We start from the raw sequence: 24,622 nt of genomic DNA on the forward strand, positions 1-24,622 counted from the left end.
TCTTGGATCTGGCCTGGAGGCGACGAAGTTTGGAACAGGTTCCCACTGATTCTATAGTTTAGTTCCACTCCAGCGGGGAGCTTGTTGAGAGTGAGGTGGAACATTGCAACGAGGAAGATTGAAAAGAGGGTTGAGGCAATGATGCAGCACTGCTTGACTCCGGTCCGGATGTGGATTGGGTCTGCAGTAGATCCGTTGGTCAGGATCATGGCTTGCATGCCATCGTGGAGCAGGCGGAGGATGGCACCAAACTTTTGGGGGCCAGCCGAAATGGAGGAGGACGCTCCATCGTCCCTCACAGTTAACAGTGTCAAAGGCCTTTGTCAGGTCAACGAAGGCCATGTACAAGGGTTGGTGCTGTTCCCTGCATTTCTCTTGCAGTTGTTGCGCCGTAAAGATCATCTCCGTTGTACCCCGTAGAGGACGGAATCTGCACTGTGACTCTGGGAGGAGCTCCTCAGCCACAGGGAGAAGGCGGTTGAGGAGGATTCTAGCTATGACTTTCCCAGAGGCTGGTAACAGGGAGATTCCTCTGTAGTTGCCGCAGTCAGACTTTTCCCCTTTTTTGAAGATGGTCACGATTACGGCATCTCTGAGATCTCCCTGCATGCTCTCCTCCTTCCAGATGAGAGGGATGCGGTCATGGATTTGTGCCAGTAGTGCCTCTCCGCTATATTTTAGTGCTTCAGCGGGGATTCCATCTGCTCTCGATGCCTTGTTGTTCTTGAGCTGACGGATGGCCTTTCCTACCTAGTGCAGGGCTGGGGTTTTGCTGAGATGGTGGCGGGTAGCATGCTGCGGGATGGAGTTGACGACACTCGCGTCTAAGTCTCAACCAAGACTCTTGGTTGTACCAAGATGGCACATGGGATAGCAGCTCCCTAGGGAGCTCTCCCCGAACAAACCTTCCTCTGACCATATGCTGCCATTCTTCATCTCTCTCTCCCTCAACTTTCCCCCCCCCTCACTGTCTAAGCCCCCTCTGGCCCTAACTACGACCCCTCAAAGTATTTTTACCTACCCCTAAAACCGGTGCTACAAGGGCCCACTGCCCATCCCACATCCCCAATCTCGACTTACCTTACCTGCTGCCAAGTCCCTCCAACTGGAACCTCGCTTCTCGCTCCCCACTGGCCGACTCAGCTGCTCCAACCGACCAGTTAGTATTTATCCCTCAACCAGCACCATTAAAACAGATTATTTGGTCAATATCACATTGCTGTTTATGGGATCTTGCTGTATGCAAATTTGCTGCCACATTTCCTACATTACAACAGTGACTACACTTCAAAAAGTATTTCACTGGCCAAAGTGCTTTGGGATGTCCGGTGGTCATGAAAGGCGCTATAGAAATGCAAGTCTGTTCTTGAAGCAAACTGCACCAGGTTATCACTCTTACACACAATGGGGAAGATTTTTAATGGAAAGAGAATGAAAGATAAATGATTCTGGTCTATTACGATGCCAATTGTGCAGGTTCACAAAGATTTTATCGATTGTTGCCAAAGTGGAAACTCTTCCCCTGTGTATTTGGCGTGAGTCCATCTCCCAGATGAAGTTACGCACAGTTTCACCTTCACAAACAGATCACAATTTGAAAAATGTCAAGGAGACAGCAGGGAAGAGATTTATTGAGACGATATCAAGGATGAGAGGCTTGAGCAATTAAGTGATTAGGGCTCTTTTCTTTAGAATAGAGAAGGTTAAGAGTTTAAAAAACAAAGATAGAATGTAGGCGACTATAACAGAGGTTGCTATGATGTGGAATCAATGATGGAAGCAAAATCCAATAAGGATAAACGTCTGAGGTGAGATTGCTACCAATGAGCCAAGGACGACATCCAATAATACCTACAATAATCTTCGATATTTGTTCTGTGAACCCTTTCCACTAGGTCTGTCCTTTTAGAATTAGACTGAATCTCTAATTTCTTCCAGCCCTACAACATTCCGAGATCTCTGCGCTCCTCCAATTCTAGCCTCTTGAGCATTCCCCAATTTCCTTTGATCCACCATTGGCGGCCGTGCCTTCAGCTGCTTGGGCTCTAAGCTCTGGAATTCCCTCCCTAAACCTCTCTGTCTCCTTTAAGACGCTCCTTAAAACCTACCTCTTTGTCCAAGCTTTTGGGCCTGTCCTAATATCTTGTTATGTGGCTCGGTGCCAAATTTTGTTTGATAACGCTCCTGTGAAGCGCCTTGGGACGTTTTGCTCTGTTAAAGGCGCTATATAAATGCAAGAGTAGTAATATTGGGGGACTTTAACTATCCTAATGTAAAGGGCAGAGAGGGGGAAAAATTTCTGAAGTGTGTTCAGGAGAACTTTCTCAATCAGTATGTTTCTGGCCCAATGAGGGAGCAGGCATTGCTAGATCTGGTTCTGGGGAATGAAATGGGTCAAGTGGAGCAAGTGTCAGTAGGGGAACAGTTAAGAAAGAAAGGCCTGCATTTCGGGAACAGTGATCGCAGTATCATAAGGTTTAGATTAGCTATGGAAAAAGACAGGAAGAAATCTAGAGTAAAAATGTTTAACTGGGGAAAGGCCAATTTCAGTGGGATGAGAATGGCTCTGGCCCAGGTAAACTGGAATCAAAGATTGGCAGGCAAAACTATAATGGAAAAATGGGCTGCCTTTAAAGAGGAAATAGTTTGGGTGCAGTGAAGGTAGATTTCCACTAGGGGGGAAAGGTAAGGCAACTAAATTGAGAGCTCCCTGGATTTTCTTTTTATTCGTTCCGGGATGTGGGCATCGCTGTCAAGGCCAGATTTTATTGCCCATCTCTAATTGCCCTTGAGAAGGTGGTGTTGAGCTGCCTTATTGAACTGCTGCAGTCCATGGGGTGAAGGTGCTCCCACAGTGCTGTTAAGGAGGGAGTTCCAGAATTTTGACCCAGCAATATGAAGGAACGGCAATATATTTCCAATTCAGGATGGTGTGTGTGACTTGGAGGGGAACATGGAGGTGATGGTGTTCCCATGCGCCTGCTGCCCTTGTCCTTCTAGGTGGTAGAGGTCGCGGGTTTGGGAGGTACTGCTGAAGAAACCTTGGCGAGTTGCTGCAGTGCATTGTGTAAATGGTACGTACTGCAGCCACGGTGCGCCGGTAGTGGAGGAAGTGAATGTTGAAGGTGGTGGATGGGGTGCCAATCAAGCAGGCTGCTTTGTCCTGGATGGTGTTGAGCTTCTTGAGTGTTGTTTGAGCTGCGCTCATCCAGGCAAGTGGAGAGTATTCCATCACATTCCTGACTTGTGCCTTGCAGATGGTGGAAAGGCTTTGGGGAGTCAGGAGGTGAGACACTCGCCGCAGAATACCCTGCCTCTGACCTGCTCTTGTTGCCACAGTATTTATGTGGCTGGTCCAGTTAAGTTTCCAGTGAATGGTGACCCCCGGATGTTGATGGTGGGGGATTCAGTGATGGTAATGCCGTTGAATATCAAGGGGAGACTCTCGCTTGTTGGAGATGGTCATTGCCTGGCACTTGTCTGGTGCGAATGTTACTTGCCACTTATCAGCCCAAGCCTGAATGTCATCCAGGTCTTGCTGCATGCGGGCATGGACTGCTCCATTATCTGTAAGTGGTTTTCCTTAGGTGTTTTTGAAGCACCCCCACTTTACAATAGTTCTAATGCTAGAATTACTGTACTGAACAGATGAATAAGTCAGGGACGGGTACCTTGGTCCAAGTACCGGCAATGCTTTTATTAAAGTTAAAACACACGCTTGCACCCAGTAAAACCACACACACCCTAGTGTGTAAAACAAACAAATGCAGTACAATACATGGTTTGGCCTGTCTAAACAGGCCCCTAACACGAAGTACCCACGTCTAAATCACCTCCCCTGAAAACCACTAAAGCTTGGTTGGGACACACGACATCCTTTCACACTATGCAGTGGTCTTAAAGATCCGTGGGCTGGGATAAATGCTCACCAATTACCCCTCTGGCTTACTTGCTGCTTCTCCCGATGAGGCGTATCTTCTGGGTCCGTACCAATCTGTGGTATTCAAGTCCGGTCTCAAGATCAGCCTCCCAGTCGAAGTAGCGAGGCTCTCTTGGCTCGTAGATGATGGTTTCTTCTCTCCATTCCAGATGGAGTGCTTGGTCCTTGTGCGTTGCAAGCAGGCGTAGAAGAGGGGAGAGAGAGATGGCTTCCATTCTTTTCTTATGCCTGCAAGACTGCTTAAAGTCCAACTGTCTTCCCGCCTGAGGCTGTCCAATTGAAAAGCAAAACCAAGTCTTTGCCTGTCCCTTTGTCAAACTGGGTTGTGCCTTGATGGGTGGCTCCAATGAGACTGTGGTCAAAATAGCTTTCCTTTGTCTTTCGATGGCCTGAAGCCTCGGCCATTTTACTTAATGTCTCACTGATGGGTTCCCGTTCCACGACAAAAGGCACCCAATTAACCTGCTTTCAGCCATTCTCATTCCCGCCCAGCTGATGTGTATTCAAGTTAAAACATGTTTGGAGTTACCCAGGTTAGCTCTTCTGCTGTACAGTGAATGTGTCCCAGCAAAGTTCAAAACTTATGTCCAAAAGTTTACGCCGATGTTTTCGCCGAATCTTGCATATCTGAGGAGATGCGAATGGAACTCTGTGCACTCATCAACAAACGTCCCAACTTCTGAACTTATAAGAACATAAGAAATTGGAGCAAGAGTAGGCCATTTGGCCCCTCGAGCCTGCTCTACCATTTAATATGATCATGGCTGATCTGATCATGGACTCAGCTCCACTTCCCTGCCCGCTCCCCATAACCTTTTATTCTCTTATCGCTCAAAATCTGTCTATCTGCGCCTTAAATATATTCAATTACCCAGCCTCCACAGCTCTCTGGGGTAGAGAATTTCATGATGGAGGGTCATTGATGAGCCAGCTGAAGATGGTTGGGCCTTGGACACTGCCCTGAGGAACTCCTGCAGCGATATCCTGGGGCTGTGATGGTTGGCCAACAACCACAACCATCTTCCTTCGTGCTTGGTGATGACGAAAGAGATAGAGAGTAAGATGAAGCAGAAAAAGAGTGCGTATGACAGATGTCGGGTGGAGAATACATCTGAGAATCAGGCTATATATCGAAAGGTCAGTGGATAATTGAAAAAGGAAATAAGAGGGGCAAAGATAGGGTATGAGAATAGAATGGCAGCCAACATAAAAGGTAATCCAAAAGTCTTCTATAGACATATAAATAGTGAAAGGATAGCAAAGAAGAGGCGTTGGGCAATCCCTCGAAATCGAGAAAGACTTGCTTCCACTATATATGGTCCACGTCTCTGGGCCATACAGGAAGGCGGGTGTCACTACTGCCCTGTAGACCATAAGCTTGGTGCCAGATTTGAGGTCCTTGTCTTCAAACACACTCTTCCTCAGGTGACCGAAGGCTGCGCTGGCACACTGGAGGCAGTGTTGGACCTCGTCAATGATGTCTTCCCTTGCTGATAGTAGGCTCCCGAGCTATGGAAAATGGTTCATGTTGTCCAAAGCCGCGCCGTGGATTTTGATGACTGGGGGGCAGTGCTGTGTGGCGGGATCAGGTTGGTGGAGGACCTTTGTCTTATGGATGTTTAGTGTGAGGCCCATACTTTTGTACACCTCAATGAAGATGTTGACGATGGCTTGGAGTTCGGCCTCAATGTGCGCAGACGCAAGCATCATCCACGTACTGTAGTTCGATGACAGAGAATGGGATGACCTTGGATCTCGCCTGGAGACGACGAAGGTTGAACAGGACCAAAATGGAGACCTACACATGGAGGCAGAGTGCATGGCTGAGTTACTAAATGAGTACTTTGTATCTCTCTTCACCATGAGGATGCTGCCATAGACATAGTGAAGGAGGAGCTAGTGAAGATACTGGTTGGGATAAAAATTGATAAAGGGGTATTAGAAAGGCTGGCTGTGCTTACAGTAGATAAATCACTGGGAGTGGATGGGATGCATCCTAGGACGCTGAGGGAATTGAGGGTGGAAATCGCAGAGGGACTGGCCATAATCTTCCAATCATACTTAGATATGGGATGGTGCCAGAGGACTGGAGAATTGCAAATGTTACACCATTGTTTTAAAAAGAGTACAAAGATAAACCTAGCAACTACAGGCCCGTCAGTTTAACCTCAGTTATCAAGGACAAAATTAACAGTCACTTGGATAGGGGTGGATTAGTTAAGGAAAGCCAGCACGGATTTGTTAAAGACAAATCGTGTTTAACCAACCTGATTGAGTTTTTTGAAGAGGTAACAGAGAGAGTTGATGACGGTAATGTAGTGCGCATGGATTTCCAAAAGGTGTTTGACAAAGTGCCACATAATAGGCTTGCCAGCAAAGTTGAATCCCATGGAATAAAAGGGACAGTGGCAGCATGGATATGAAATTAGCTAAGTGACAGGAAACAGAGAGTAGTGGTGAACGTTTGTTTCTCGGACTGGAGGGAGGTATACAGTGATGTTCCCCAGGGGTCGGTACTGGGCCCACTGCTTTTCTTGATATATATTAATGACTTGGACTTGGGTGTACAGGGCACAATTTAAAAATTTGCAGATGACACAAAACTTGGAAGTATAGTGAACAGTGAAGAGGAGAGTGATAGACTTCAGGAAGACATAGACAGGCTGGTGGAATGGGCGGACACGTGGCAGATGAAATGTAAACCAGAAAAGTGTGAAGTGATGCATTTTGGTAGCAAAAATGAGGAGATGACATATAAACTAAATGGTACATAGGCATAGTGAAGAAGGAGGTAGTGGAGACACTTGATTTAGACACAAAATCCTAAAGGGGGTGTACAAACATATACCTGGGGTATATTGCACAAATTGTTGAAGGTGGCAGGGCAGGTTGAGAAAGCGGGTAAAAAAAGCATAAGGGATTCTGGGCTTCATAAATAGAGGTATAGAGTACAAAAGTGCGGAAATGATGATCAACCTGTTTAAAACACTGGTTCAGCCCTAACTGAAGTATTGTGCCCAATTCTGGGCACCACACTTTAGGAAGGATGTGAAGGCCTTAGAGAGGGTGCAAAAAAGATTCACGAGAATGATTCCAGGGATGAAGGACTTTAGTTATGTTGATAGACTGGCGAAGCTGGGGTTATTCCCCTTTTGAATATTTTTGAATATTAACGGAACCAAGGGATATGGGGACAGTGCAGGAAAGTGGAGTTGAGGTTGAAGATCAGCCATGATCTCATTGAATGGCGGAGCAGGCTCGAGGGGCCCAATGGCCAGCTCCTGCTCCTAATTCTTATGTTCTTATGTCCTTGGAGCAGAGAAGATTGAGAGGAGATTTTTTAAGAGTTGTTCAAAATCATGAGGGGTCTTATTATGTCTGCAATTACCATCGAATAACTCCACGAGGCCTTGCACTGTGAGTAAGAGCTGTGTGACTTCAGTCCATTTAATACAATTGTAAAGTGAGGAGCAGCATGGCTGGCTGCCTTTTATATATCCCTGCATACCAGGGCAGAAAACCCGTGGGCCTCCAACAGTAGCGCCCTCAAGTGGTACATCGTACATAGTTACATTGTTAATACAAAGAGTTTGCATACATCACATCACTCCCCCCCCCCCCCCCCCAAGGTCTTTGATGCGAGTTGATTACAGGTTAAGGCGAACCGGAGCCCTGCGCTCCCTGGTTGACCGTCTGAGTGTCGCTTCTGGCCTGGGTGTGTTGGTTGGGCCACTGCTGTCTTGCAGCATGACTGGTTGGGCTGGACTGTTGGGGATAGTGGGATCATCCTCGGGGTTGGCAGCGAGGTCTGTTGTTGATTGGGCTTGTGTCGGTGGGTCGCTGAAGGTGAGGTCCTCTTCCGGTGGTTCCTGATTATCTGTGAATAGTAATTTGGTTTGGTCCAAATATTTTCTGCACATTTGACCGTTAAGCAGTTTGACAGCAAACACTCTATTCCCCTCCTTGGTTAATACAGTGCCAGCGACCCATTTCGGGCCCTGACCGTAATTCAGCACAAACACAGGGTAATTTACAGTGATGTCGCGTGGTACAGCGTGATACGTGTTTTGCTGATAATGCCTGGTTTCCACCTGATCGAGGTCAGGATATACTAAGAAGAGCCTGGTTTTGAGTGCTCGTTTCATTAGTAATTCTGCAGGGGGAACCCCGGTAAGTGAGTGGGGTCATGTCCTGTAGCTGAGCAGTACCCGGGACAGGCGGGTTTGTAAGGAGCCTTCCGTGACATGTTTCAAGCTCTGTTTTATGGTTTGGACTGCCCGCTCCGCTTGGCCGTTGGATGCGGGCTTGAACAGGACAGATCTGACATGCTTGATGCCATTACAGGTCATGATTTCATTGCATTCCGAGCTGGTGAAGCATGGACCATTGTCGCTGACAAGAATGTTGGGTAAGCCATGGGTGGCAAACAAGGCCCTGAGGCTTTCAATGGTGGCTGCGGACCATTATTACACATTCAATCCATTTGGAGTAGGCGTCCACAACAACCAGGAACATCTTTCCCAGAAATAGGCCCGCATAATCCACATGGATCCTCGACCATGGTTTTGAGGGCCAGGACCAGAGACTAAGTGGAGCCTCCCTGGGAGCATTGCTCAGTTGTGAGCATGTGTTACACTGGTGCACGCACGACTCCAGGACCGAATTAATGCCGGGCCACCAGACGTGGGACCTGGCAATAGCCTTCATCATGACTATGCCTGGATGGGTGCTGTGTAGGTCACGTATGAAGGTTTCCCTGCCTTTCTTTGGCAAGATAACATGGTTGCCCCATAAGAGGCAATCTGAATGGATCGGCATTTTGTCTTTACGACGGTGAAATGGCTTGATCTCGTCTTGCATGTCTCTAGGGACCACTGACCAGCTCCCATTGAGGACGCAACATTTACAAGGGATAGCAGAGGATTCTGGCTGATCCAGGTCTTAATTAGGCGGGCCGTTACGGGTGACCCGTCGCTATCAAAGGTATCCATGACAAGTAGCAGGTTTGCTCGCTGCGTCATTTCCATCCCGGTGGTGGGCAACGGTAGTCGGCTGAGAGCATCGGCGCAGTTTTCAGTGCCTGGCCTGTGGCGGATCACATAGTCGTAGGCAGACAGTGTTAGTGCCCATCTTTGGATTCGAGACGAAGCATTGGTGTTTATGCCTTTTCTTTCCAAAAACAGTGAGATTAGGGGCTTGTGGTCCATCTCTAACTCGAACCTGAGTCCAAATAAATAGCGGTGCATCTTTTTACACCGTAAACCCAGGCTAAAGCCTCCTTTTCGACCTTGTTGTAACCTCTTTTGGCCTTTGATAGGCTTCTGGACGCATATGCAATCGGTTGGAGCTTGCCCACTACATTGGCTTGCTGCAAAACACACCCGACACCATACGACGGTGCATCACATGCTAAAACTAGACGTTTACATGGGTCATATAATACCAGCAATTTATTCGAACACAGCAGGTTTCTGGCCTTCTCAAAGGCGACCGCTTGATTTTTACCCCAAGCCCAGTCGTCTCCCTTGTGTAACAGCTTGTGCAACGGTTCTAGCAAGGTGCTCAAACCTGGAAGAAAGTTACCAAAATAGTTGAGGAGGCCCAGGAACGAGCGCAACTCCGTTACATTTCGTGGTGTGGGTGCATTCTTGATGGCCTCTGTCTTCGAGTCCGTGGGCCTGATGCCGTCTGCCGCAATCTTCCTCCCCAAGAATTCTACCTCTGGCGCCAAGAAGACACATTTGGATCGTTTCAACCGGAGTCCAATCTGTTTAGTCGACTTAAAACTTCTTCCAGGTTGTGCAGGTGTTCGGAGGTGTTGCGGCCAGTGATGAGGATGTCATCCTGAAATACGACGGTGCGTGGAACCGATTTCAACAGGCTCTCCGTGTTTCTTTGGAATATGGCTACAGCTGAGCGAATCCCGAACTGGCACCTGTGGTACACGAGCAGTCCTTTGTGAGTGTTAATGCATGTTAATTTTTTCGACGACTCAACCAGCTCCTGGGTCATGTAAGCGGAGGTTAGATCCAGTTTGATAAATGCCTTTCCCCCTGCTAATGTCGCGAAAAGGACATCGGCTTTGGGTAGTGGGTACTGGTCCTGCAACGACACTTGGTTGATCGTTACTGTTCTGTATCCTACATGACTACTGTTGGTACTATCACAAGGTGTGCCACCAGAGGGCACAGCAGTGGGAGACTTGTAGGTTACCTGTACAGGTGTGCCTGGCGTAGTATGAAAGGCAGGCCACTAGGTGTGATCCTCACTCTGGAGTTAATGAATAAAGGACTAAGGTCACTACAGCTCAAGTACAACACATTGCCTCGTAGAGTCATTATTAGAGCATCTAAGAACACAACAATTGGCGACGAGATTATGAACTTGCACGTGAAAATGGCTACCCTTGGTATGTTGCAGCAGTTCACCGATGGTGATGATTGGGATGCCTTTGTGGAGAGGCTCGAACATTTCTTCACAGCAAATGACCGGGCAGGAGACGACCTGGCCACACTGGCTGATAAACGCAGAGCTATCTTGCTAACCAGTTGAAGGCCCACCGTCTATGGCCTCGTCAGGGACTTGCTGGCACCAGCAAAACCAATGACCAAGACGTACAAGGAGCTTGTAACCCTGATCCAAGGAGAGCATCCTCACAGCCAGACACCGGTTCTACATCCACCAACGGCCCGAAGGCCAGGAAATCGCGAAATACGCCGCAGACCTCAGGAGGCTGACGGCACCGTGCGAGTTCGGCAACCACCTCAAAGAAGCGCTGTCGGACATTTTTGTCATTGGAATTGGCCATGAGAGCTTTCTTCATAAGTTACTGTCGGCGGATACCACAGTCACACTGCAGAAGGCCATCTCTGTGAGCCAGGCATTCATGACCTCGACCTGCGGCTCTAGGCAGATGATTCACCCTCAGGACTCAAACCCGGCAAGTACTGTGCACAGAGTGGTGCCGCTTAGAGGCTGGACTGTAGAATGTGAACCCTCTTGGGGAAGAGAGAACAGGCCCCCGAGTCCCTTAACTCAGAGTCCGCCGAGGGGGGCTAACCGAGTAGCTCCATGCTGGCATTGCCGAGGGAATCATAGGGCTCACCAGTGCCACTTTAAAGACTATGTATGCAACGGCTGCAGCACAAAGGGCCACCTCCAGCGAATGTGTAAGAGAAATATGATTCACTGTGTCGCTGAAGAGTCTGCAGATAGCCATGAATCCACCGCGGATTATGAAACGATAGGCAGAGAGGCAGCTCAGCCCCACGATGAGGTATATAGCATGTTTACCTGCACCACCGAGTGTTCTCCGCTGAAGATGGAAGTCGAGATAAATGGCATTCCAGTCTTCATGGAAGTGGACGCGGGGGCAAGCCAGTCAGTAATGAATCAAAAAGCCTTTGAGAGGCTATGGGACAATCAAGCTGAACGACCCAAGTTGGTCCCGGTTCAGGCAAAGCTGCGCACCTACACCGATGAAATTATCCCAGTCGTTGGTAGTGTGGATGTAAAGGTACTCCATGACAGCGCGGTGCACAAAGTTACCCCTGTGGATTGTTGCAGGTGATGGACCAACGCTGCTCGGCAGAAGGTGGATGGAAAAGATCCATTGGAAGTGGGAAGACTTCAATCCTCCAGCTGTCGATGTCCTCTACGTTCGGAGCATAGCAAGCCTTCACCTGAGGTTGGATCCGGCACCAGGGAGCAGACCAGCACAGCTCCCGAGGCACAGAGCGCTCAGCACGACTGCGTGGAGATGATCCAGCTGAGACGACCCGAGCGCACCTTCCAGGCTCCAGTGGCAGGACTTCAGAGGAAGAAAATCGGATCCAGAGGCGACTTCCTGGATTCGATGGCAGAACCCGGGGAGAAGAGGATCACTGCAGTCGACATCGTGGATGTAGGAAAGATGGCGGCCAGACCACGAGGTACAGCGCTGATGGAGCAACACGTGGCACCAAACGAAGAATAGGATTGGGGTAAAGATAGCAAGGCTCTCTTAAAGGAGGCCTGCAACCCACGACAATTAAAGGGACAGTTCCACACACTCAAGCAATGTAATACCAACTGTAAGTTAGAGATAAAATGTGTAACTGACGATCAGAGTTGTGTACATCCAATAAGCAAGGAAAAGTCATGCGATCATGTAAAGTGTGTAATTGATGATCTGAATTGTGTACTTGCAACCAGCGAGGAAAAGTCGCGTGATTGCGATCGGAACTACAGAGTAAGCATCATAAGTCATGAAAAGTTGTGTGATGTAGGATTTCAACTGCACACAGGCAATGCAGTGGGCAGACACCCATCGGGAGCACACAGGTGCAGCGAGCTACCCAATGCTGTAGCCTGCGTCCCGGAGACCAGAGTTATGCACCATGGAGTGTGGCCACAAGCAGCCAACACACAAGAGTTGCAGAGCAAGCGATCTCAGGAGGGCAACGGCACCAGTATCGATACCCTGCCCCTGATCGGCTCCACCTCTCAGGCACCCGATGCCACCAACCGTCACGAGCCTGAAAAAGCAGACTGTGCTAAGGCGCAGTCCCCAGACCCCATCGCCACCAAGGCCATACCCGCAAATGAAGGGTCACCCGCAACAGCTCCCCCCAAAGGGGACCGGGACCAGCCAGGATCCCAAACCAAACAACGTCCAGGTCAACGAGTCAGCAGTTCCCTGTGCGCTGCTAAACGGCAGCTCCTCAGAGAGCAGCAGTGACCCAGGACGCAAAGAAAGGACAGGGAGGTCACAGGCATCTGTGAATCTGCCCGACGCTAGGAACCACGGCAACAACCCCAAGATCAGGCAACTTGAGCCAACCGGGTTCCCACTGCCAGCACTGGGCACCGCGCCATCACCAGACTGCAGGGACACCATCCAGCAGTTCTGGAACTAGTTTGTCCTTACGCACTGGTCACCGCATCGATAAAGTATCTCACCAGTCTAACGTATTTGTCTCACAACAGAACAACAAATGTAATGCAAACTTGTTTTTCTGAATTTGAATGTCTATGAATTCAATGAGCCTCCGGCATAATCTATATGTGGGGGAGCGAGGGGGAGAATGGAGTGGTCAGGGACACACACAAACAGCAACCACCAGCACTCTACTGCACCAACCACTCACCCAAGATTGAAACGACCTGCCAAGGGTCAATCAGATAGAGCTCAGATAGAGCTAAGCCCAGAGCACAATGGATGCAGAGATGATTTGTACTAAAGGCTCAGGGGAGAGTGATGTCATGTATCCGACATGGCTACTGTTGGTACTATCACAAGGTGTGCCACCAGAGGGCACAGCAGTGGGAGACTTGTAGGTTACCTGTACAGGTGTGCCTGGCCTAGTATAAAAGGCAGACCACCAGATGTGATCCTCACTCTGGAGTTAACAAATAAAGGACTAAGGTCACTACAGTTCAAGTACAACACATTGCCTCGTGGAGTCATTATTAGAGCATCTAAGGACACAACAGTTACTTTGTATTCGCCGCAGATTCTGACTGTGGCCATACCTCTTTAGTACAGGAACAATCGGGCTGGCCCACTCGTCGAACTTGATTGGCGATATGATTCCCTCGCGTTGAAGTCTGTCCAATTCGATCTCCACTTTCTCCCTCAGCATGTAGGGGACCGCTCGAGCCTTGTGATGAACAGGCCGTGCCTCGGGGACCAAGTGGATCTGTACTTTGGTGCCTGTGAAGTTGCCGATAGATAAAGATGGGAACTTGCTCAGCACTTGAGCACAGGAAGCATTGTCCACTGACGATAATACTTTGAAGTCTTCCTAGTTCCACCGAATCTTCCCCATCCAGCTTCTGCCAAGCAGCATTGGCTCATCGCCTGGTACAATCCACAGTGGCAGCTCGTGTGCCTCTCCATCATAGGATATTTTTACATTCGCACTGCCAATAACTGCTATCAGTTCCTTGGTGTAAGTGCGCAGCTTTATCTGAATCAGGCTCAGCTTGGGTCTTTGTGCTTTGTTGTTGCCCCAGTCTTTCAAATGCCTTCTGGCTCCAACTCCATGGATACAGGAATGCCATTTAATTTGACTTTTATCATCATGGGAGGACTTTTTGTGGAGGGGGTGTGCACCCCACACACTGCTCCCTTAGGCTGAGTTACCTCTCTAGCTTGTCCTTTGCGATCCACGCTGGATCGGAACTTTTCTGCCGACTCCACTGCCACGTGGTAAATTGCAGTACGTTTGCACATTCACTGGAGGTGGTCCTTATTCTGCAGCTTTTGCACGCATAGTCTTTAAATCAACATTGATGGGCTCCATAGTTACCCCCGCAACGCCAGCATTGTGTTAATGATTTCACATTTACACCCCTTGGCGGCCTAGCAGCAGCAGGCATGTAGGCTCTGCTCTGTACAGTTCTTATTAGTTCAAAAGTTCTGCCTGCAATTGGCATTGTTTTACCTATAGTACCTGCCAGTGAGCTCTGATTCTGGTAGGAAGTCATCTGTATGGTATCGCAAATTAATTCAGTCAGCTCATCGTTTGTCTTATCCTTGGCCTTCGTGGGTGCCAGCAAGTCCCTGACGAGGCGGTAGACCTCAGGCCCACAACTGGTCAGCAGTATATCCTTGCGCTTCTCCGCCAATGTGTCCGTCTCCCCTGCCAGGTCGTTTGCCACAAAATATTGCTCGAGCCTTTCCGTGAAGGCATCCCAATCATCGCCCTCTGCGAAGTCTTTTAGTTTGCCAAAGGTAGCCATAATAGCGTGAAAGTCCGTATTCTCGTCGCCAGTTATTATGTCTGCAATTACCATCGAATAACTCCACAAGGCCTTGTACTGTGAGTAAGAGCTGTGTGACTTCAGTCCATTTAATATGACTGTAAAGTGAGAGGCAGCATGGCTGGCTGCCTTTTATATGCCCCTGCACACCAGGGCAGAAAACCCCTGGGCCTCCAACAGCAGTGCCCTCTGGTGGTACATCGTACATAGTGAATACAAAGAGTTTGCATACATGACAGGTCTGGACAGAGTAGATAGAGAGAAACTGTTCCCATTGGCGGAAGGGCTGAGAACCACAGGACACAGATTTAAGGTGATTGGCAAAAGAACCAAAGGCGATGTAAGAAAAACATTTTTACACAGCGAGTGGTTAGGATCTGGAATGCACTGCCTGAGAGTGTGGTGGAGGCAGACTCAATCTTATCTTTCAAAAGGGAGTTGGATAAATATGTGAAGGAAAAGAAACGGGGAAAGGGTCGGGGAGTGGGACTTGCAGAGAGCCAGCACGGGCTCGACGGGCCGAATGGCCTCCTTCTGTGCTGTAAACATTCTATGATTCACTGATTCTACGATTCTAGGATTCGATGATTCTAAGATTCGAAGTTCTTTCTTTGTAGATGTTGCAAGATTCCACTTTTTCTGATTTTGGAAGTTTTATTTTAATAAAGTTTGACTCTTGTGCATTTCCATGTGCTTTGCAATGCTCTTGTTTCAGGACCTTGCTTGGAATGAACAGAATAACAGTGGAGACACAGGGAGAACATGCAACCATCGATGGCGGAACTCCACAGCTGGAATTGAGGTTTCCCAACCGCTGAACATTTCCTACTTGTATTTAGCAGGGACTCTCCCTAAAAATAAAAGTAAGTATGCGGAATTTTCACGGGGAATTTTCTCCCCCCACGCCCAGTTACGTTGCAGGTTTTATTTAATAAACCACAATTAAGAGTACACGGTGGTAGAAGTTATGCTGCAGCTGTACAAAGCCCTGGTCAGACCACACCTGGAGCACTGTGAGCAGTTCTGGGCACCACATCTTAGGGAGGATATATTGGCCTTGGAGGGAGTGCAGCGTAGGTTTACCAGAATGATACCCGGATTGCAAGGGTTAAATTACGAGGAGAAATTACACATTCTAGGGATATATTCCCTAGAAATGAGAAGGTTAAGGGGTGATCTGATGGAAATTTTCAGGATATTTCGGGGAACAGATAGGGTAGATCGAGAGAAGCTATTTCTGCTGGTTGGGGAGTCTAGGATCAGGGGGCACATAGTCTGAAAATTAGAGCCAGACCTTTCAGGAGTGAAATTAGGAAACACTTCTACACACAAAGGGTGGTAGAGGTTTGGAACTCTCTTCCGCAAATGGTAATTGATGCTGGATCAATTGTTAATTTTAAATTTGAGATTGATAGGTTTATGTTAACCAAAGGTATTGAGCGATATGGGCCAACGGTGGGTATAAGAACATAAGAACATAAGGATTAGGAGCAGGAGTAGACCATTCGGCACCTTGAGCCTGCTCCGCCATTCAATAGATCATGGCTGATCATCGACCTCAACTCAACTTTCCTGCACTATCCCCATATCCCATGATTTCCTTAATATTCAAAAATCTATCGATCTCTGTCTTGAATATACTCAAAGACTGAGCATCCACAGCCCTCTGGGGTAGAGAATTCCAAAGATTCAAAGTGAAGAAGTTTCTTCTCATCCCAGTCCTAAAAGTCCGACCCCTTATCCTGAGACTGTGACCCCTGGTTCGAGACTCCCCAGCCAGAGGAAACATCCTCCCTGCATCTACCCTGTCAAGCCCTGTAAGAATTTTGTATGTTTCAATGAGATCACCTCTCATTCTTCTAAACTCTAGAGAATATAGGCCTAGTCTGCTCAATCTCTCCTCATAGGACAATCCCCCCATCCCAGGAATCAGTCTGGTGAACCTTTATTGCATTCCCTCTATGGCAAGTATATCCTTCCTTAGGTAAGGAGACCAAAACTGTACACAATACTCCAGGTGTGGTCTCACCAGGGATATGGAGTTAGATCGCAGATCAGCCATGATGTCATTGAATGCTAAATGGCCTCCTCCTGTACCTATGTTCCAAGAACTATTCAGAGGCTGGACTTCTCCAGCCCATCGCAACCCCTCCCCCACCCCACCTCACCCACCTATACTGTTCGTAAGCTGAGGGTCATCCAGAATACGGAGGCCTATCATCTGTCTCCCAGAGAATTGACTCTAAGTCTCCTTCCCTTCAAACCCTCTGACAAATTCACCCCTCCCTTCATTCCCAGGATGTGGCATCACTGGCAAGGCTGGCATTTATTGCCCATCCCTGGTACAATCCAGTGGTTCGCTGGGGCTACTTCAGGGAGCAGTTAAGGGTCAACCACCCGGGTGTGAGATTGTAGTCACATATAGGCCCAGACTGGGTAAAGAAGTCAGGTTTCCTTCCCTAAAGGGACATCAGCGAACCAGTTGGGTTTTTATGACAAGCCGACAGCTTCATGGTCACTTTTACTGAGACCAGCTTTTTATTTCCAGATTTCTTAAACTGAATTCAAATTCTCAAATGGCCCTGGTGGGATTTGAACTCACGTTCTCTGAATTATTAGTCCAGGCCTCTGGAATACTGGTTCAGTAACATAATCAGTACCCCTTACATGGCCCCATCAGCCCTATGTCCCTGTACACACACTCCCGTCCTGAAACATTGATCTAATTCTTGTCCCCAAGTCCTCCACTCCAATAGTTTTTGCTTCCAACAGAAACAGTGCGCAAAACTGGAGCAAGGAAATAGCAATTGGCATATTAAGTCCATTCCTTCCTTAGACCATCAACAACATGGGTTCTATCCTGACTGTTCCAATGCTCTCCTGACTGGCTTTCCATTGTCCAGCCTATGTAAACTCATCCCTGACCTGCTGCCTGTATCCTAACTTGCACCATGTCCCTCCCGTTCACCCATCACTCCCCATTTCCTTCTCTGTCGTTCCTCTGTTTCTCTCTCAATCCTTAAACCTCACGGGTGAATGAGATAGACTGTTGATCCTGTCCTTCACTGAGGTCCCAGATGCCCTTTGACCTTGCCATCACCCACTGTGCTCGCTGACCTACATTGGCTCCCGGTTAAGCGACGCCTCGATTAAAAAAATTCTCATCCTTGGTTTCACATCTCTCCATGGCCTCGCCCCCTCCCTATCTCTGTAACCTCCTCCAGTCCTACAATCCCACCCCCCACCACCCCCAACCGAGATCTCTGCACTCCTTCAATTCTGGCCTCTTGTGCATCCCTGATTTTCATCGCTCCACCATTGGCGAGTGCCTTCAGCTGCTTGGGCCCCAAGCTCTAAATTACAGAGATAGGGAGGGACGAAACCATGGAGGGATTTGAATACGAGGATGAGAATTTTAAAACCGCGATGTTCCCGGACCGGGTGCCGATGTCAGTCAGTGAGCACAGGGGTAAGATGGGTGAGGGCGAAGGGACATCTGGGACCTCAATGAGCAACGGGACACACAGTCTGTCTCCTTAACCCATGAGTTTTAAGGATTGAGGAAGAAACAGAGGAACGATGGAGAAGGAAATCGGGCGAATTAAAGTCATATCAGGTACAGAAAGAGAAACAAAGAGAGGGAAAGAAAGATTAGATTAAGAGACAACAGAGACAGAAAGGAAAAGTAATTAAAAAAAAAATTAAAGAATTGAAATAAAAAAAAATCTCTAAGAACAATTTACTACTTGTAGGAGTGAGACTCCACGATTTAACTTGTTCCTTTTCTGGGCCAAAGAGGTTGAGTGGCACTGCAGGAACATCAATCACATTAAAGGGTCCTTACGCTGTTAATTACCAGCCCTAACATTCGGTGGCGAGTTTAATGGGTAATGAACGTGCAAATGCAGTAACTTCCATTTTTATTGGCAGCAAATTCTGGCCCAGTGCGGGTTTTTAACTAAAGTTTCTAAACTAGTGCGTTGCTGTTTTTATTTTAAATCTTAAACGTGCACTTTGTTTTTTTGGTCTCTGGAGAATACCTGTCAATAGGGATCTCATCAATCAGGCGAGTGAGAGGAAGCTACTTGATGGACACGCTGAGATCCGTCTTCGAGAAGTCCAGCCCCGAGGAGCTGCAACAGATGGTGGTCGTGATCTACCTCGCCGAGTTCGACGTGTCCTGGAGCACGAGGACGGCCGCGGAAATCGAAGCCCGGTTTGCGCCGCACATCAGCGCAGGGCGTCTGCTCATCATCCGGTGCCCGAGGGACATCTACCCGACGCTGGAGGGGCTCAAGAGAAACTACAACGACCCCATGGAGAGAGTCCGCTTCAGGTCCAAGCAGAATGTCGACTACGCCTTCCTGGTCAACTTCTGCGCTGACCTGTCCGAGTACTATCTGATGCTGGAGGACGATGTGATGTGCGCTCGGAACTTCCTCTCCTCCCTGAGGAGGTCCGTCTCCTCAGCTGAGGGATCGCCGTGGGCCACCCTGACCTTCTCCAAACTGGGCTACATTGGGAAGCTGTACCACAGCGCCGACCTGCCCCAGCTGGCCCGCTTCCTGCTGATGTTCTACGACGAGATGCCCTGCGACTGGCTGCTGGGGCTTTTCCGTCGGGCCAAAGCCCAGCCCGAGGAGGTGAGGTTCAGGCCCTCGCTCTTCCAGCACACGGGCACCTTCTCCTCCTTCAAGGGGACCCACAACCAGCTGAGGGACGACGAGTTCCAGGAGTGGCTGGGCGGCCTCCCCGACAACCCGCCGGCCTCGGCCTTCTCTGATATCCGCGTTCACCAGCGGCACTCTCCCGCCCGGGCTTATGGACTGGGGGGCGGCCAGTTCTGGGGCAAGTCTCCCAGGAAGGGGAACTACTTCCTCCTGGTCTTCGAGCGTCCGGTCGAGGTGGCGAAGATCGGCGTTCACACCGGATCGCCGGAACACCAGGGCGACATTCTCCATTCAGGGATCCTGCAGCTGGGCAGAGGCAAGGCACAGGGTGACGGCCATCAGACCTGCCAATCATACAGCCCACTCGGCACCTTCACCGCGGGGAGGTTTGAAATGCAGAATATTGCCGCGCACATCTCTCAACCAATAGAATGTGTCCGGGTGTTGGTGACAGAGGATCAGAAAGACTGGCTTATCATTTCTGAGGTGAATATTTGGATTGAAAAGGGGCAATGATTTCCACCTCCCCCCCCCTCACCCCACACACACACACACACCCCCCCTCCCCATTCCCTCCTTCACTCCCTCGCCCTTTAGTGGACACAGTTGGAAATGATTTGATACACATCACAACAGTGACTACACTCCAAAAGTACTTCATTGGCTGTAAAGTGCTTTGAGACGTCCGGTGGTTCTGAAAAGCGCTATAGAAATCTTTCTTACACAAGAGGAATGGGGAAAGTGAGATTCAATGTTCTGTTAGCCGGGTTTCTGTTTCCATCCCAAGTTCTTTGTTATTTCAAATGATTTTTGGATGTTAAGGGAATTGAGGGATATGGGGATCGAGGGTGGAGTTGAGGTCGATGATCAGCCATGATCGTATTGAATGATGGAGCAGGTTCGAGGGGCCGAATGGCCGACTGCTGCTCCTATTTCTGATGTCCTTGTGTTCATGCACTGTCCCCAAAAATCCCCAGGCAATCGTTTCAATTTCAAGGACTGGATGGGCATCCTGCGATGCCGTGGCTCAGTGAGCAGCACTCTCGCCTCTGAGTCAGAAGGTCATGGGTTCAAGTGCCACTCCAGAGACTTGAACATATAAATCTAGACTGACGATCCCAGTGCAGTTTAGGCTGGGGCAGTAGAAGTTTGGAACTCTCTTCTGCAAATGGCACTTGATGCTGGGTCAATTGTTAATTTTAAATCTGAGATCAATAGCTTTCTGTTAACCAAAAGTTATTAAGGGATATGGGGCTAAGGCAGGTATAGGGAGTTAAGTCGCAGATCTGCCATGATCTAATTGAATGGCGGAGCAGGCTCGAATAAGGAGCAAAGGGTTATGGGGAGCGGGCAGGGAAGTGGAGTTGAGCCCATGTTCAGATCAGTCATGATCTTATTGAATGGCGGAGCAAGCTCGAGGGGCCAAATGGCCTACTCCTGCTCTTATGAGGGGCTGAATGGCCTCCTCCTGTTCCGATGTTCTTATGATACACTCAGTGCAGTGCTGAGGGAGTGCTACACTTCGGAGATCCTGTCTTTCAAATGAGACGTGTAACCGAAGCCCCGTCTGCTCTCTCAGGTGGACGTAAAGGTCCCAGGGCACTATTTTGAAGACACAGGGCTATGGGGAGAGCACAGGGCAGTGGGATTGTTCTACCAAAGAGCCGACACAGGTTTGATGGGCAAAATGGCAGCTGTAAACATCCTGATTCTAATAATATGGTCAATAAATATGGAATAAGATCCATCAATCGATCCACCTACCTACCTAAATCACTCAAAAATGCCATTTTGCCAACAATAAGGAGTTATTGCAAATTAACTGCGTGAGATGGAAGGTTTGCAATTCTATTAATTTCCACCAGATGGCAGCAGAAGCTAGCAAATAACATTTTCTCCAGTAGCACCTGGGAATAGCAGCGGTGTCTCAGGCAAGAGGGTCATATTTAACATTTACTTAAAAATAACTTGGTGCGCAGTTATTAAAGCTTTCAAAGGTTATAATCAGAGCCAGAACACTGTTTTATGACAGTGACAACATGCAGTAACATCGACTGAACTTGTTCACTAGCCGTGGCTCAGTGGGCAGTACTGAGGGAGCGCTGCACCTTCGGAGGGGCAGTACTGAGGGAGCACTGCACTGTCAGAGGGGCAGTAGTGAGGGAGTGCTGCACTGTCGGAAGCGACAGTACTGAGGGAGTGCTGCAGTGTCGGAAGGGGCAGTACTAAGGGAGCAGCGCACTGTCGGAGGGGCAGTACTGAGGGAGTGCTGCATTGTCAGAGGGGCACTCCTGAAGGAGCGCCGCACTGTCGCAGGTGCCATCTTTCGGGTTAAACCGAGTCCCCTTCTGCCCTCTCATGTGGATATAAAAGATCTTACTGTATTCTTTGAAGAAGAGCAGGGGAATTCTCCCTGTTGTCCTTGGCCAATATTTATCACTCAATCGACATAACAAAACAGCTTGTCTGGTCGTTATCACATAGCTGTTTGTGGGAGCTTGCTGTGCACAAATTGGCTGCTGCGTTTCCGACATTACAACAGTGACTGCACTTCAAAAAAAATCTCATTGTAAAGTGATTTAGGACGGCCTAAAGTGATGAAATGCAAGTTCGTACTTTAAGACTTTTCAAATGAGATTTTAGATTGAGGTGATATCTTAACGAAACCATCTGAAGGCCGTTGGTTTTTGTTTTGCTAATTTCTAGATTTTACTGTCACATTTGTAAGTGAATTGTAAAAAAGCAATTCTTTTGTTGCACGAAAGTATGAAGCTGGGTAAGTGAATTGTATTTAAATGAACAAGTCAATAAAGAGAAGATTTTTTTAACAAAAAAAGATGTGTGTTCAAAAAGATATGTTAATCTTTGTGACCTGAACAGGTTAAAACTGAAAATAACTAAAAGTTTCACGAGAGTTGTAATGTATGTATATAAGGTCTGCCTTAGGGGCACTACCGTCGGAGGTCCTAGGGTCATAGGTACACTCGTGCTGGGCCCGGTATATAATCTGAACTTCACCTTTGTATCTTCACTTCTGGAAGCCATTAAAGACTGACCAGGTTACACCTAGTCACTGGCTCACAGTACGGAGTTCATTGTATCATTTCATTTCATACACCACAACTGCCAAATACGAACCCATGCAAAAGTATGGCGAGCTCAACATGATCGAGTATTGTTGAAATTCTCGAGAGATTCAATGAGGGAGAGGATTGGGGTGATTTCACGGATCATCTTGACCAGTATTTCGTGACAAACGACCTAAACAAAGACAAGGATGCAGAGAAGCGCAGGGCAGTTCTCATCGTCTGTGGCCCCACGATCTATGCACTCATCAAGAATCTGCTCTCACCCACTCTTCCTACAGAAAAGGATTACAAAAAACTGTGTGCTCTAGTTCGGGAATACCTTAAACCCACTGAAGGAATCCTCATATCCAGATATCACTTCTATACGAACGTTCGTCCAGAAGGCCAGGATGTAGCGGCATTTGTTGCCGACCTGAGACGTCTGGCAGGGACTTGCAAATTTGGGCCTGAGTTGGAAGACATGCTGCGTGACCTTTTCGTGATTGGGGTCAACCAGAAGTGGATCTTAAGTAAGCTGCTGGCTGCGGAGACGCCGGACCTCAGCAAGGTCATCACCATCGCCCAGACTTGCATGTCCACGCAGAAAAGCACGAAGCAGATATCGTGACAAAACAGGAACTCTACGGCAAGTATTGTGTACAAAATTGTATCGACGGCTGGCAGAGCTGCACATGGCAGGGCCTACTCGACTGCGTCTGCAAGACCGGGAGCTGCTCAAAGCTCACCATCGGGCACAAATCCGAGCTCAATGTGTTGGCGTTGCGGGGGCAATCACCGACCCCATCAATGCCACTTCAGGCAGTATGTATGCAGAGGCTGTGAGAAGACGGGGCATCTTCAACGGACGTGTCCACAGCAGAGCAAGCGAGCTACGACACACCACGTGGGTGATGATCAATCCAGTGTGGATCTGGCGATGCAGCCCGAGGCATTTGAGAGCTCCGAGGAGGAAGCGTATAGCGTACGTGCGTTCCTAACAAAGAGCCAACCGATAATGTTGGAGGTAAAATTACTAACAAAGAGCCAACCAATAATGATGGAGGTAAAATTAAATGGCGTGCCGGTATCCATGGAATTAGACACGGGTGCAAGTCAATCGATAATGAGCCAGAGGACTTTAGAAAAGCTGTGAGAGACGAAGGTAGAGAGACCCAATCTCAGTCCGATAAATACAAAGTTGCGTACCTACACCAAAGAGCTCATACTAGTGATCGGTAGTGCAGCAGTAAGAGTGTCGTAGTATGAGGGAGCGGTTCATGATCTACCGTTATGGATTATCCCGGGCAGTGGCCCATCGTTATTCAGCAGGAGTTCGCTCGAGAAAATAAAATGGAAATGGTACGATACCAAAGCTTTGTCATCAGCGGATGATGATTTGTGCTCAAATGCTGAGCAAATTTCCCTCACTGTTTGAACCGGGAATTGGCAGCTTCAAGGGAGCCAAGGTGCAAATTCACCTAGGCCCAGACGCAAGGCCCATCCATCACAAAGCCAGGGCGGTCCCGCACATGATGAGAGAAAAGGTCGAGCTCGAATTGGACAGGCTACAACGCGAGGGGGTCCTCTCACTGGTCGAATTTAATGAATGGGCCAGCCCCATTGTTCCGGTGTTAAAGAGCGACGGCACAGTCAGCATTTGTGAAGACTACAAGGTCACGATCAACCGAGTTTCGAAACAAGATCAGTACCTGCTACTAAAAGCTGATGACCTGTTTGCAACACTAGCCGCGGGAAAATCGTTCACCAAATTGGATCTAACATCCGCCTACATGACACGGGAACTGGTTGAATTTTCAAAGAAGCTTACGTGCATCAACACACACAAAAACTGTTTATTTACAACAGATGCCCTTTTGGCATTCGTTCGGTGGCAGCCATATTTCAGAGAAACATGGAGAGCCTATTGAAATCAGTCCCCAGGACAGTGGTATTCCAAGAAAACATCCTAGTCACAGGTAGTGACACCGCCGAGCACCTGTACAATCTGGAAGAGGTTCTGCATCGTCTGGACAAAGTGGGACTCGGCTGAAACATTCGAAGTGCATTTTCATGGCACCAGAGGTCGAATTCCTTGGACGAAAGATTGCTGCAGAAGGAATCAGGCCTACAGACGTGAAAACAGAGGCCATCAAAAATGCGCCTAGGCCCCAGAATGTGACGGAGCTGCATTCGTTCCT

At 48.5% G+C, this 24,622-nt stretch overlaps 1 protein-coding gene across 2 annotated transcripts in view; it reads left to right on the forward strand.

Moving 5' to 3' along the window:
• Positions 1-22,406, forward strand: part of LOC139280035 (alpha-1,6-mannosyl-glycoprotein 4-beta-N-acetylglucosaminyltransferase-like) — a 61,511-nt gene extending 39,105 nt beyond the window's left edge. For both annotated transcript variants that reach the window (XM_070899477.1, XM_070899476.1), the window contains 2 exons: positions 15,402-15,549; positions 18,722-22,406. In XM_070899477.1, the coding sequence (XP_070755578.1) occupies positions 15,402-15,549; positions 18,722-19,872 (1,299 nt within the window). In that variant the 3' untranslated portion in view covers positions 19,873-22,406. The remainder of the gene's footprint in view (positions 1-15,401; positions 15,550-18,721) is intronic.
• Positions 22,407-24,622: the final 2,216 nt, after the last annotated feature.

This window comes from Pristiophorus japonicus, chromosome 14 (assembly GCF_044704955.1).
Source record: "Pristiophorus japonicus isolate sPriJap1 chromosome 14, sPriJap1.hap1, whole genome shotgun sequence".
Taxonomy (NCBI): domain Eukaryota; kingdom Metazoa; phylum Chordata; class Chondrichthyes; family Pristiophoridae; genus Pristiophorus; species Pristiophorus japonicus.